General features: G+C 43.0%; 1 protein-coding gene across 1 annotated transcript in view; it reads left to right on the top strand.

The window, feature by feature from the left end:
• Positions 1-15,643, top strand: part of erbb3b (erb-b2 receptor tyrosine kinase 3b) — a 30,677-nt gene that overhangs the window by 13,107 nt on the left and 1,927 nt on the right. Inside the window, exons 12-27 of the mRNA XM_080443644.1 lie at positions 947-1,143; positions 3,294-3,426; positions 4,102-4,195; positions 4,446-4,603; positions 5,199-5,255; positions 5,354-5,495; positions 6,152-6,271; positions 6,983-7,081; positions 7,184-7,369; positions 10,313-10,468; positions 10,951-11,026; positions 11,191-11,337; positions 13,864-13,961; positions 14,408-14,575; positions 14,675-14,746; positions 15,200-15,485. Coding sequence (XP_080299770.1) covers positions 947-1,143; positions 3,294-3,426; positions 4,102-4,195; positions 4,446-4,603; positions 5,199-5,255; positions 5,354-5,495; positions 6,152-6,271; positions 6,983-7,081; positions 7,184-7,369; positions 10,313-10,468; positions 10,951-11,026; positions 11,191-11,337; positions 13,864-13,961; positions 14,408-14,575; positions 14,675-14,746; positions 15,200-15,485 — 2,189 coding nt within the window. The remainder of the gene's footprint in view (positions 1-946; positions 1,144-3,293; positions 3,427-4,101; positions 4,196-4,445; positions 4,604-5,198; positions 5,256-5,353; positions 5,496-6,151; positions 6,272-6,982; positions 7,082-7,183; positions 7,370-10,312; positions 10,469-10,950; positions 11,027-11,190; positions 11,338-13,863; positions 13,962-14,407; positions 14,576-14,674; positions 14,747-15,199; positions 15,486-15,643) is intronic.

Here is a 15,643-nt window from a genome sequence, read left to right as displayed (position 1 = left end):
TGTGTGTGTGTGTGCGTGTGTGTGCGTGTGCGTGTGCGTATCTGTGAGCGCTTGCATACACGCACATGTCATGTGCAAATGTACTGTATGTTTGAGTGTGTAAAGTTTTGCCTTGTTGAAATCCACCCACAGTACATGTTGCATAATAACCCAGTCATTGCTTTTGTGTATGCTTAACACGTGAAGCCGTTTTTGTGTAAACAGCTCATGGCGAGGCCCCTGTCCATGCATGCTGTCCATTTGTAATTGTTCTATTTGTGTCACTCCCTCCCACCCACCCTCCTTGTCCCGATGTCCTTCAGCAATGTAAAGAGGTATGCCCTGCAATGTGTCTGACCCACTAACTGTCTGACACCACACACTCCATTGACCATAGTCATACATAAGACCATGAGTATGAAGAAAAATGGCCACCATGTGAATATGGTCAATGGCATGGCACTCACACACTGTAAAATCCTGCGTGTTAAGAGTCCTTAAACACTGGGAGCGTAAAGAATGAACTATCCGAAATGGTGTCTGGGAATATTTTGCACCGATGTCTCATTCATACAGGTTGATACTTTGATTAGCGATGACAAATCAATCTAGTTTCGGAATAAAATTACAAGCTTTATCGCTGCGTAATATTTTCACGTTCTGTGTGGATGTACTCTTAACACAAACAAGAAAATATATGTCAGGCACATTCCCAGTGTGTAAGGACCTTTACAGTAATGTAACTGTATGAAATGGATAAACAATTGATGAATTACACCCTGAGGATTTTACTTTGTAGATTAGAGCTAAAATACAAAAAGTTCTTCCATCCTCATGAAATCATGTACTAACATTAGTCGTATTTCAGATTTTCTTTTCACATCTTTCTCTGACTCTACTTTCTCCCCCTTTCTTTCTGTCTGCCCCCCCCCCCCCCCAAATTCAATCCCCTGATCGTCCTCCTCAGACGGTTCTCCCTGTTGGTGATGCGTGTGCCCACCATCACCTCTCTGGGCCTACGTTCCCTCAAGGAGATCAGCGATGGCAGCGTCTACCTCAGTCTGAACGCCAACCTCTGTTACCATCACACTGTCAACTGGACCCGGCTGTACAGGGGCCACCGTATCAACGACATCAAGAGGAACAGACCTTTGGCTGAGTGTGGTGTGTGTGACTCATAGACATAACATAACATAGACGCCACGATGGCCACTGATCGTATGCCTGAGTACCAGTGGTGGAAACTTACATTTACAAACATTTACTCAAGTACTGTACTTACTTACTTACTGTAAGTAACTTTATTTTACTTTATTGGAATATTTCCAATATTCAATACTTTTACTTCATATATTAATTAATGTTTAACTAATATTTACTTATAAATATTGTACTTTTTACTCCACTAGAATTATTTTAAAACTTTAGTTACTTTGCAGATATAAATCATTATATTATAAAACATACATTAACCACTTTAGCCCTATTTTACATAGGCTATTTGAAAATAGCCGATCTACAAGCTCCCAACGTTGTGAGCTTGTAGATCTGAGACTAAAACTTGTTTCTGTTTTATAAGCATTATTATACTGTTACTATCTAAGTGAGGTGTATTTGTATGAAAACCCACATTTTGGTGGAGAATTCAGTGAGTTGATTGTAGCCTGGGCAGCATATCTTTTCGGGTCTATGATCCGGTCGGGAGCGGAAGTAACTCTACGTCACCAGGCGTGTCATCCGTGTCATCAAGCGGCCGGATGGGCAGAGCCGGAAAGACCTCACCCTGACTCACCCCAAAATAGGTCCGTCCTAATACAATCCTTGATGCGGCGTAGTTTAGCTTATTTTTTAATATAAATGTGAATGCACTTTCCGGAGACTATTTAGCGTCTGTATTATCCCACGGGGAAATTCTATTCCATTTAAATAGGGATTGGGGAACCAAAACAAAGCGGCACCGCAAAAACGGATGGGCAAAATCCGGAAAGAGATTTTTTTTTTTTTTTTTTTCAGTAGGCGTGGCCTAGACCGGATCATATGGGTCTTTCGTAACGCATACTAGGCTTTCCTCCGAGGTGGAAAGACTGGTGACGCGAGGTTAAGTTGATTGTGGAGAGACGTCCTGCTTCAATAGACATTCATGGGGCATTAGGAGGCACGCTTTCCCCTGGCCATATGGCAGCGGTGTTTGTTTTTACTCTACGCAGCGCTCCAGTAATGAACAGCAACGGCCAATGTGCTATCTATGTATGTGTATTATGTATCTATGGGGTGTGAGGGCCAGGCTCTGAAAGTAAATAACATTATAACACAAGTTTAATTAAAGCTGCAATCCGTTTTCCCTTGATTCATTTCAAACTCTGATCTCTCATGTGGGAAACCAAACTTTTACCACTCCGCTGAGACAGAATTCCCACTTGGCCAGCAAGGGAGATGTTGAGCTTATGAAATTCAAGCAGTAGTACTACATGTCAACAACACTAGTGTCTTCATTACTCAATGGAAGAGTAGGGAGACCACCCACTGCATGATGTGCAGTGGTAGATTAACATACTCTACCACACAGAGTGGTTCAAATAACATTTTATTCAAAAACATAAGGATTGCAGCTATAAAAGCGACTGTTACACTCAGTCTGTGCTTTTTTCTGTGCGTACCCGATAGATACGACGCATCTCCACGTCAGATACAGGAGATAGGCTCCTGAATCTGACGTGGAGACGCGTTGTATCTATCGGGCTAAAGAGGTTAATGTATGTTTTATAATATAGTCATTTATATCTGCAAAGTAACTAGGAACTAAAGTTTTCAAATAATTGTAGTGTAGTAAAAGTACAATATTTGCCTCTTGAGATGTAGTGGAGTAGAAGTAAAAGTATTGCAAATTGTAAATACTCTAGGAAAGTAAAAAGTAACTCAAAATTGTACTTAAGTACAGTACATTTACTTAGTTACTTTCCATCACTGCTTCACCCAGCCATGATGTACAAGTACAACCCTGGCCATGACAGAATATATCGCAGTTGCTTATCCCTAATCCAACCCTTGATGCTGAGTGCCAAGTAGGGAGCTATACAGTACCACTTTTATGGTCTTTGGTATGAGGGATTGAACCCCGACCTTCCAATATCAGGGCAGACACTCTAACCACTGGCCACTGAGCTGGTATAGATGTATAATGATCTGTTATTATTGAAGAACTGATTTCTAACCACGGGTCGATTTTTTAAAAATGTTTGAATTCCTTGAATTGATGTTCTTATACGAAAAGTGCTAATGATACCTGTTTGTTCCTGTTCAAAATGTTGCATCAGAGGCGGAGGGCCGCGTGTGTGACCCGCTGTGCTCAGACTCGGGGTGCTGGGGCCCGGGGCCCGACCAGTGTCTCTCTTGCAGGAACTACAGCCGAGACGGCACCTGTGTGGCCAGCTGCAATTTCTACACGGGGTAACTATTCTAAACCATACCTAGAGTCAAACACATATATTCTAAGGGTTTGCCGCTGTGTGTGTGTGTGCGTGTGCGTGTGTTTGTGCGTGTGCGTGTGCGTGTGCGTGTGCGTGTGCGTGTGCGTGTGCGTGTGCGTCTGCTTGTGCGTGTGCGTGTGCGTGTGCGTGTGCGTGTGCGTGTGCGTGTGCGTGTGCGTGTGCGTGTGCGTGTGCGTGTGCGTGTACGTGTGTACGTGTGTACGTGTGTGTGTGTGTGTGTGCGTGTGTGGACTTTAAAATATGAAAATGAACTTTAACAGGCCGGGAGGGTGATCTATCTCTGTCACTGCATTAGTGACTCCTACAGGTTGGTCAGGGCATCTGTTCTGTGGGGCAGCTGAAATGGGAGGAATAGCGTGTATCTCTGAATGCATTACGTCCTCCCTGTGCTGCAACTCCTCACTGTCAAGTGAAAAGACTCGAAAGAAGATCTCCAGTAGTGTTCAGCAGCGACAAGGGACTACAGTAGCTACAAGGGGACTTGATAGAAGGACAAAATGACAAAAGATCAAAAATAACTGAAGAGAAGAAAAAAGAGCTGGAAATGAGACTAAATCAGACTCTGTTTTGTTGTGATTGATTGAGGTCTGTGTGTGGAGTCATACTGTATCTCTGCTGAATTATATGTCCCCAGAGTGCCAAGGGAGTTTGCAGGACCCCAAAGAGAATGTGTAGCTTGTCACCCAGAGTGTCAACCTCAGGATGGCAGGACCACTTGCACCGGACTGGTAATCACTTCTTTTAAAATTACAATAAAATGGTGGAATAATACTGTACTGTAAGAAACCAAATTACTTAGCTGTCATCTAAGTATCAGTCATCTTGGCTTGGAGATAAAAAAAAGCCTTACATTCATTCACCGTTCATCACTTTAATGGTGACAATGCCCTCTTCTCTGTCATCAGGATGACCTCATTCTAATAACTATTACACTTTTGTCATCGCCTCTCTTTCTCTCACCCTCTTTCTTTCTGCAAGGGAGCAGATGAGTGTGTGGTGTGTGCCAATCTAAGGGATGGCCCTTATTGTGTGCCCTCATGCCCCAGCGGTGTGACTGATGGGCAAAGGGGGCTCATTTTCAAGTACCCCAGTAAGGAGGGGCACTGTGAACCATGCCACCATAACTGCACCCAAGGGTGAGACTATGCATGCTGTATAGTATTGTGTAGGCTATTTTGTTTGTGTCTCTGTGGGTGTGTGCACTGCATGTACAGGATGTATCTCTTTATAGATATCAATGGATACGGTATGCTAATGCATGCACATGCATAATCCTGTGCAGATTTAGCACAATAATTCCATATATAAAATGTTATGAAATGATGAACCAAGCTTCTCCACTTGCCTCTACCATATAATGTAGCCCTACTTCTGCATACACACACACTGACACACATATGTGCAGACACGCACGCACGCACGCACGCACACACACTCACACACAGACACACGCACCCACACATTCAACTGCACACATGGTACTTGTTGTTTGTCGACTTGTGTCTTATGTTTGATTACTATGTTTAACTTATTACTTATTTATAATTTTAGGTGAGCACCTTGTATAAGCCCTATACGGGTTTCCTTTCTCACCTGCACTTATTTCTGTGTCTTTTAATACTTGTTACCTTATGTACTGTTTTTATTGTGCAAATAAATAATACAAATAAAATGTTAAAGCCAGCTCACGTTGTTTTTGCTGTCACTATTAATGCTGCTGCTATATTACAGATGTTCAGGATCAGGGTTGAGTGACTGTTTAGAGACAGCTCGGTTGGCGATTAGTAGGTAAGTGCCTCCCCCTGTTGGTTGATATAAAACACTACAGTTATATGTACAAAATAACTTCACAAACACGTCATTCTTTCTCCTGGTTCTTTCTCCAGTGGTCAGATCACAGGCATAGCTTTAGGTGTCCCACTTGGTCTGACAGTCTGCCTAGTGCTGTTCATCCTGGGCCTGCTGTACCACAGAGGCCTCGCCATTCGCCGCAAGAGATACATGAGGAGGTACCTGGAGAGTGGAGAGGTGAGGTGTTAATGTGTTTTCCGGTGTCTTGTTGTCCAGTGGTGGGAAAAGTGCTCAAATGTTTTACTTAAGTAAAAGTATCAATACTGCAATTTAGAAGTACTCTGTTAATTCCGGAATTCACATTTTACTTGAGTAAAAGTACAAAAGTATTGGTATCAAAATGTACGTAAAGTACCAAAAGTAAAAGTACTGTTTGAAAATAGCAGATCTACAAGCTCACAACGCGTTGCGATGCGACGCGTTGTGAGCTTGTAGATCGGCTATTTTCAAATAGCCTAGGTATAGAATAGGGCTAAAGTGGTTAATGTATGTTTTATAGTGTAGTAATTGATATCTAGAAAGTAACTAGTAACTAAAAATTTCAAATAATTGTAGTGGAGTAAAAGTACAATATTTGCCTCTGAGATGTAGTGGAGTAGAAGTAAAAGTATAGACAATTGGAAATACTCCAGTAAAGTAAAAGTACCTCAACATTTTACTCAAGTACAGTACTTGAGTAAATGTACTTAGTTGCTTTACACCACTGTTGTTGTCCCATGGGACAGTTGCTATGCCATGCTGAATCCACTCTTTTTTTTATTGATAGTCACACAGGCAGTATTGGAAAATGGAATCAGCTGAACAGGATCAAATATTCTTTTATGTTTGTGCAGTGCTTTGATCCAATGGGTCCGGGGGAGAAGGAGGCTAAGGTTCACACCCGCATCCTGAGGGCCCCGGAGCTGAAGAAGATCAAAGTCCTGGGCTCTGGGGTGTTTGGCACACTGCATAAGGTGGGGAAACTTTTTATTTATGAGAAATATCTAGTGTTATTCTCTTTTTTTATTATTTACATTTTATTTGGATCAAACAGTATCAGTAATAGGGTCGTATAATTAAGGAGTTAATCCAGGGCTGCCAACATTGGACTGTCATAATCCAGGAGATTTGGGGGGGCACAAGCCACGGCCCTGCAAGCGGGGGGTCTGGGGGTCCTCCCCTAACAGAGTAGATGTAATATCCTGTGTTTTGGTGAATTTTGATACTTTTATCAGGCTTGCTTTACTAGCATTGGAAAATGATGGGTAAAATTTCATCCATTAAAACGCAAAAGTAGGCCTACAGAAATTGTTTTGATGACTGATGCAATGTAAGACCCATCTTTAATAATATCCATTCATTACTTAAAAGTTAATATCTCTGTATGATGGCATGCACTGACCACACCCCCCAAGCGGGGGGTCTGCCCCCCCCCCCCCCCTGAAACCTTTTTACATAGCAGATGTAATTTCCTGTATTCTGGTGAATTTTGGGAGTTTGATACCAAATCCAGGAGAAATCCAGGAGGAGATTGTCAGGAGACGTGGATCCAGGAGTGTTGGCAGCCCTGAGTTAATCTAGTGTTCTTTCTACAAGAGACCCATATGGTCTGAGAATATATTTTGGATCATGGAAAACTGTATGGAAAACCTTACAATTCATTTTTTTGTTTTTGTTTTGTTTAGGGCTTTTGGATTCCTGAGGGAGAGACGGTTAAGATCCCTGTGGCCATTAAGACAATACAGGACAGCTCAGGATGCCAGACATTCACTGAAATCACTGATGTGAGTGTAACACTCTTACTGTACTCCTTTTGGGTCATGTGAGGATTTGACTGTGTACCTCGTCAATTGTCTTTACACGTTTTCCTCTTGCTTGTTGTGTAGCACATGTTGGCCATGGGCAGCCTGGACCACCCGTACATTATTAGGCTCCTGGGCATCTGCCCAGGGGCCAGTCTGCAGTTAGTCACACGACTCAGCTCCCATGGTTCCTTACTGGAGCACATCAGGCGACACAAGCATCGCATAGACCCCCAGCGCTTGCTCAACTGGTGTGTACAAATTGCCAAGGTAAGCAGATCTACAAGGGTAATGAATATGAATGTGTACGTAGCTATAGTGTTGAATATTGTTGTCTCCGCCAGGCCGAAGGCATGACGAGAGAGTATGTATTACCCTCCGTCCGTCCGTCCGTCCGTCCGTCTGTCCGTGTGTGTGTCCGTCCGTGTGTGTGTCCGTCTGTGAACAGCTAATCTCCCGCACCGTTGGCTTGATTGCAGCGAAACTGTGCACACACACTCCCTGGATGCCAATTCAGAACCTCTGCCCCAAATGTTTTACATGGGCCTGTTATAGCGCCACCAGGAGGCTGATTTGTGCAAAACATATTTTTTGACAGTACTCCTACAGATTTTATCCAAACATCACGCAAATCGGTACACAGTATCTCTATAGTCATGTAATCAACACGGATCTGTTTGATTTTCCATATTCCACCCTGATTGGCTAAGGTTGGCTTCCAAAGTTTGCAGGATTGGTCCGTTTTGAACTAGATGCCTCAAATCGCAGTTTGAACGCAGTTTGCGATTTCCGTGAAATTTCACACGCACATTCCCACTAGGCCGAGGAAGAAATGCCACTTGAACATTTTCAAATCAGCCTCATGGTGGCGCTATAAAAGGCCGATTTGTGTTTTTAACTATAACTGCACCGATCTGCATGAAACTTTGCACGCATACTCCCTAGAGGCCAAGGAAAAACATCTGCCCTGCATTTTTCACATTAGCCTTTTATAACGCCACCAGGAGGCCGACTTGTGTAAAACAATTTTTTTGAGTTAAGCCTTCACATTTTATCCAAATTAACGCAAATCGGTACACATGATCTGTATAGTCATGTGATCAAGATGGATCTGTTAGATTTTTCATATTCCATCCTGACTGGCTAACATTGACATCTAAAGTCTGCAGGAGTGGCCCGTTTTGAACAAAATGCCGCAAATCATGAACGCAGCGTCCGATTGCGGTGGAACTTTGCACGCACATTCGCACTACGTTGAAGAACAAACGCCACCCTTTTAACATTGCCCTATTATAGCGCCACCATGAGGTCGATGTTTCTTTTTTATATTACTCCTACAAATTTTGTCCAAACATCATGCAAATCAGTACAGATTATCTCTATAGTCAAGTGATCAAGATGATTCCGTCCGATTTTTTATATTCCATCCTGATTGGCGAATTCCCAACATTGCTGGCCCACAATGTAGGCCAACCCAGAAGTTATGCCCATCATGAGTTCCCACCACAGACTTCTAGTCAAATTTTTGCTGTGGGTTTTGGATAAATAAATGTTGTTAACTTAGTACTTGGAGGCCAGTCTATGACATCAGTAGCACAGGAAACTTCAACAAAGCTGCGAATGACCTGAGAGAAAAGGCCAGAAGGGCTTGCTATGCCATCAAAAGGAACGTTAAACTAAACATCCCAATAAAAATCTGGTTAAAGATATTAGACTGCGTCATAGAACCCAACTCCCTCTATGGTTGAGAGACTGGGGTCCCCTTGCCAACCAAGAACTTGAGAAATGGGACAAACACCAAACCGAGACTCTGCACGCAGAACTCTGCAAATCCATCCTCCGCATCCAACGGAAACAACAAACAATGCTTGCAGGGCAGAACTAGCACGATACCCACTCATTATCAAAGTAAAGAAGAGAGCACTTAAATGTTATAACCACCTAAAAGAAAGCAAGCCTGGTTCTCTTGCAATAGAGAAAGGTCGCCACAGACAGACCCCGCTCCCAAGGGAAGACAGAGTATGCATGAAAAAGGTAGTGCATGCATATCCGTGGCCCAGGTGCAAGACAAGCAAAAGTATCATAAAAAAGAATAGAGTCTGCACACTGGTGATGCTGAAAAAGCTCCGCTGTATTTTTATTGCATTGTCAACGGTTTGGCCTATTCAGACCTTCATCAGGACGTATACCCTGATAGTTGGTATATGTCCTGATGAAGGCCTGAATAGGCCGAAACGTTGACAACGCAATAGAAATACAGCGAAGCTTTTTCAGCTTCACCAGTGTGCAGACTCTATTCTTCTTTAAGACAGACTGTGCACCCACTGCACACAAAATGTGGTGGAAACAGAGCTACACTTTCTAACCACCTGCTTCCTATACTAAGACACCAGAGACACATACTTCCCACCACAGATTACATACACCCAAAGTGAGTTGGAAAACATGACCAACTACAAAAAACTCCCATACCTACTGGGAGAAATACAACAATGTGCGAACACAGCAGCAAGATTTGTGAACTGTTGCAATAAAAGAAGGTTAGCCAATGGAATTCAACCACCCTAAAGACTAGTTGAGTGTCCCGAGTAGACCTCAAGACCTACTGCACATATAAACAGAGCTGCTACCTTTAAACGCATTTTAAGGCTTTATTTGTATACTATTTAAATCGTTTTGAAATGCTGCTATAATGCGGTACCCCATCCAACTGTATACTTTCCCCATTTTCAACTGTTTTTATTATATTTTGATACCTGCTTTGGCAATGCCACACCTGCTCATGCCAATAAAGCTCATTTGAATTTAAAAAAAATTACATCAGCGATCTAATACGTCAGTATTATTACGTCAGTCACTCCTTGAGCATATCGAGACACACACACACACACACACACACACACACACACACACACACACACACACACACACACACACACACACACACACACACACACACACACACACACACTCATGATGTTTGCATGGTTGTTTTTTTTCAATAAAATAATATTCACAAATAAACAAACTTTGAGCCACACAGGCAAATAATTTAAGTATAGAAAGGCACATAACAGCCTCTGCATTTTTTTCAAAAAGCATTGGAAATCTGACAGAAAGCCATTGTGAACTCAAACTGTACAACCGACCCTATTTATGAATAAGATACAGTAGCATGAGTGATTCACTGATTGTCAACTCTTTTTGTCTCAGGGTATGTACTACCTGGAGGAACATTGCATGGTCCACAGGAACTTGGCTGCCCGCAACGTTCTGCTGAAGAACGACTACCAGGTCCAAATCTCTGACTATGGTGTGGCCGATCTCCTCTACCCTGATGACAACAAATATGTGTACAGTGATACCAAGGTGACTATGAAACATTCAAATCTAGCCTGGAAACCAGACAAATCTGAAAAAAATTACCCTCTGCAGATTAGTCTGGCCCCACTCGGTTGTAATTGGATTTCCCTGCCCCTGACATTGTGGGGCACCAATCAGGGCCCAGTATGCAAATATGGGGCGGGTTTATCACTATCTATCACATTTTTTTAAATCCGGCCCTTGGAAATGCAGGTTCCACACAGAGATTCCAGACTAATTTCTACGCAGTGATATTAGCCTGGCCATGCCAGGCTAATTCACAGGCAAGAGTTCTTCCCCGCCTGTTCTGGTACACAGTGTTCCTGTAATTTAACTCTGAACACGGGCCAATTGTGTTCGTATACACACTCGACAAAGCCAGATGCACTTCGGTTGTTTTTTACTGATACATTAACACTGAGGATTTTACTGTGTAATAGAATCAGAGCTTTTAATATGGCTGCTCTGTGATTTGTCTTTCCCACCAGAGTCCCATAAAATGGATGGCGTTGGAGAGTATCTTGTTTCGAAGATACACTCATCAAAGTGATGTTTGGAGTTATGGTGAGGAGATATTACAGTACGAGTGTGTCTGTTTGTAATAACCGTGGTGTTTTTTGTTTAGTTTTTTTTATGTTTTTAACTTTGTATCAGTTTGATTGGAAAATACAGAATTCAAAAGGCCTCCATCTGTCTAATAATGGTTATTGTGCTTGTGACTCACACAGGAGTCACAATCTGGGAGATGATGTCTTTCGGAGTACAGCCTTATGCATCTGTACAGCCTCAGGATGTGCCCAGTCTTCTGGAAAAGGGCGAACGTCTCTCTCAGCCTCACATCTGTACCATAGATGTCTACATGGTTATGGTCAAGTGTGAGTAACATACATTTTACATTGTGTGGATTTATAAATAATCACTGATTTATATATTACTAGACCATACCCGGTGAGGTGCGCAGGCAAAAGTAGTTGCAAACGTGGGGTTATTGCACGTCCTGTTTCGCGTCCCGTCCCGTAGCCCCCCCCCCCCTCCTCTCGTGTGTCCCGTTGCGGCCCCCCCACCGGAGCCGTCCCCCGTCGCCAACACACACACACACACACACACACACACACACACACACACACACACACACACACACACACCTCATGCGGCCAGAGCTGTCCCCCGTCGCGAACACACATACACGGCCGTCGCACGAACACAAATAATGTACATTTTGACACGTGCCTCCCCAACGTGCATGCGCACGTGTGTGTCCGTGCATACACGGCCGCGGAGGCGAGTGTTCTGTGTGTGCAACAGTGTAACGCTGTGGGGCTGTAGATGCGACGCATGCGCAGTTTGATTGGCCAGCGTAAGCATGGCGACATTCTTTGACATAAAAATGCGAATAAACAGCAGAGATTTAGTGATATTGAAAAACAGGCTTCGCAGTCACATGCACATGGTAATGGTCAATGGCTGTGATTTGAGATCAATAGCTCCAGGCACTGAGGAGAACCGGGCAGAAACATTTTTGGGCTCAGAGGTTTGGGCTCACAGGTTTGGGCTCCACAAACAGGTGACGTGCATCACCGTTCCAATGACCAAAACTCCACTTCGGGATTACTCACACCCGGCATGGCAGACCCGTGAGCAGGGTGTACTGGTGTACACTCTGTAATGGAATGAAAATGTAAAAAGATAGACCAAATCGCAGGAGATGAAGTTAGCAGTTTATTTGTATAAAAGGAAGGTAAGAATTAAATAGTGAAAGACAGTGGCAACATCGTCAGGTCCACAGATTGTCATGGCAGGGCCCGCGGAATGGGAGAAAAGGAGAAGGCAGGAGTCAAGCACACAATGTGCCATATATGTTAAATATGTGTTATGTACTGTAATACAGCATATAATATTATGATATAATAATGTATTATTATATGTAATAATATATAATAATATAATATATAACATCATTAATACAATATTTATCATAGTATAAGATATAATATACATAATAATACATATTATTGTAATGTCTAATATTATGATATCTAACAGTTTATTGAAATAATAATTGTAATATGTAATTTATTTATATATAATAACATATATGGAATATATATATAAATAGCCATAGCCTATAATAGCCATATTCATATGTATATTATTTATGTAGATCCACCGTCTCTCTCCCTGTCGTTTTTTCATAAACCTGGTTGCTTGTTTCGCGCGCACAATCTGGCAACACAAAGCAGTCGGTCGCGTCGCGAACCCCCCCCCCACGCGCACACACACACACACACACACACACACACACACCGCACGCGAGCCAAAATCTGTGTCTGTCTGTCTCTCTCTCTCTGTTTCTCTTTCGCACAGACACACACCGCACGCGAGCCAAAATCTGTGTCTGTCTGTCTCTCTCTCTCTCTGTTTCTCTTTCGCTTCCCGTGTCTCTGCCAGTGTTGCCATGTCCTGTTATTGTAAGCGACTTGTAGCGACTTTCAGCGAGCAGGAACGGAGGAAAATGTCTGTCTTATAGAGGCTTTGTTTAGACGCTGGTGTGGGTAAAAATGTTTTGTTTGGCACGAAAATGACGGACTTATCAGCGTGAGTGTGGTGGGAATACGGACTTTGCCGCGGTGACTGCGACGACGTAATGTGTAAGTACTCGTAATGTGTAAGTACTCTTCGACATTTTTGGCTAACGCTAAACGGCGCTAAACGGTCTCCCCTTCCCCACACGTTAATGTGTGGGGAATTTGCACACACACACACACACACACACACACACACACACACGTAACTTTGGGGAAGCACGTTCTGTGAGTGCAACATTGTAATGCTGTGGGGCTGCAGATGCGACGCATGCGCAGTTTGATCTCCCAAGACACCAAGACCCCAAGACAGACCGACAGAGGTTACTAGAATTATTTGTAATGCTGTGGGGCTGCAGATGCGACGCATGCGCAGTTTGATCTCCCAAGACACCAAGACCCCAAGACAGACCGACAGAGGTTACTAGAATTATATGTAAGATATATATATATATATTTTTATATATATCGTTTTTTTAATTGTTTGAATACATTAGTAAAAAGAGCTAGAATTAAAGCTCACAGTGCATCGCTATTTTCACAAATAACAAAATTGTAATAAAATAGTGATTAATCAGACTATTTGATTTAGTTAGATTTTTTTTTTAATCTATAAAATTTAACATTTTCGCATTGATTCGTTGGTATGCAGTATACATAAAAGATTTGTTTTTAAAACATGCTTCTCCATAATTATTGATAGTTGCAGCCATAACTTACACACAAATGCATACAAAAGAAGGATTGTATATTATGTACACATACAGTAACATCCATGGAAGGTGACCTTTAGATTCTCGTTTCGTTTTCCATTTGCAGGCTGGATGATTGATGAAAGCATACGCCCGACCTTCAAGGAGCTGGCCAATGACTTTACACGAATGGCAAGAGACCCACCTAGATACCTAGTCATCAAGGTGAGAGAATCCCTAGATACCAAGTCCTCAAGGTGAGAGATTCAGTCTGAACATACTGTACATACTGTATGACAGTTCATGTATAGTGTACGCACAATAATGCATTTTCTTACTACCCTCTGTTTACACTTTCAACGTGCAGTAATTCGTATTTATTAGTAATTCATTGCTATACCAGCCTCTACGGTCTCTAGTGTACATTTATTGCATATCATATGTTAGCTATTTCTACTTATCTATGTATTTTGAGTAAATTGTTGTAAATCATTGAATTGTTCCTATACCGTTGCAAACCTCACCAAGACAAATTCCTCATGTGTACAAAACATACCTGGCAATAACAAATAATAATTCAGATTCTGATTGTGGAATGCCAATGTAACTTTGAGTCCATGGCCCTACACATTGTCGACATTGAGGTATTAAATCCTGATGCTGTCCTTTAGTTGGCTGGCGGGGAAGCAGCCTCAGAAGACTCCCACCAAAGAGAATCAGAACTGGACCTTCTGGAGGCAGAACTGGAGGACCCAGATGAGGAGGGACTGGAGGAGGGTTTGGCCACATCTCCTCTCTACCTCTCACCATCTTCTCGTCTGAGGATGAGTTCTTACAGGGTACTGACTCCTGCCTTATCGTTTTTAGACCCCTGCAAAATGAACTTGGAACTAGTGCATAATCTCTTTCTCTCTTTACTTTCCCTGTTATCATTATAGAGTGTCACATCTCAGGCTGGACAAGTGGGGTATCTGCCCATGACACCTAGCCCAGGGGACAATGCCCGCCAGGTTTGCCACGCACACGCACACGCACACGCACACGCACACGCACACGCACACACAGTTGACAAAGGAGGAAGCTATATCTGGCTGGGTGCAGTTAACAGAAGAAATTTAATCAGTATTATTACCATACTTTACTCAATCAATATTATGACTCAGCACTGCCAAAAAATCGTTCATGCAGGAAGTGATACATATATAAAAATGTGACACCCCTGTCCAATTGATCCCATTTTGGAATAATGCCTGGACCGCTGGCGTAGCGTTCCAGGCACCTAGGGCTCCAGGCTTTTGCTGCATGTCACTCCCCATCTCTCTCCCCATTTCCTGTCAGACTACTATCCTATTAATAAAGACATAAAAGCCCCCCAAAAATACTTTTTTTTAAAAGGAAAAAATAATAGGATTATTGTCTCTGGGCTGCTGCATTTCTCTAAGTTGGTGGTTTTCCCTTTTTAGCTGTGGTCTCAGAGGGCTCGTCGGAGCTCGGCGCGGACAATGTCTGAGTGGTCCGAGGGCATCAGGAGGAGTGGCCGGGAGGTAGAGCTTCCTGAGGCTGTTTCACTACCGGGCAGCCTTCGCAGGGCCAAGCGTGCCACGGAGCGCGGCAGTTCCCGTACGCCCAGCAACATGCACAGGAAACGTTCTACAGCCTCAGAGTCATCTACTCAGAAGACAAAGCTGGAGGAGGAAGAGGACGGCGATGGATATGTTCTTCCTGGCTTAGCTGGCACCCCGCAGAGAGGTAACTACCAGACATGAATGAAAATTGGGTGTTGGATAACAGCGTGCAAAATTTCTCAGATATCATCACATCACGGTTGTTGTGTTGCAGATTGAGAGTTTTGGGCACATTTCTGAGCAGTGTCATAAACAGCGCATGCTTTAAATCGTGACTTCCTT

This window comes from Gymnoscopelus braueri (genome assembly GCF_963280865.1).
Source record: "Gymnoscopelus braueri genome assembly, chromosome: 12".
Classification (NCBI taxonomy): domain Eukaryota; kingdom Metazoa; phylum Chordata; class Actinopteri; order Myctophiformes; family Myctophidae; genus Gymnoscopelus; species Gymnoscopelus braueri.
The sequence above is the reverse complement of the archived record's forward strand: the minus strand, read 5'-3'. Positions and strand labels throughout refer to the sequence as shown.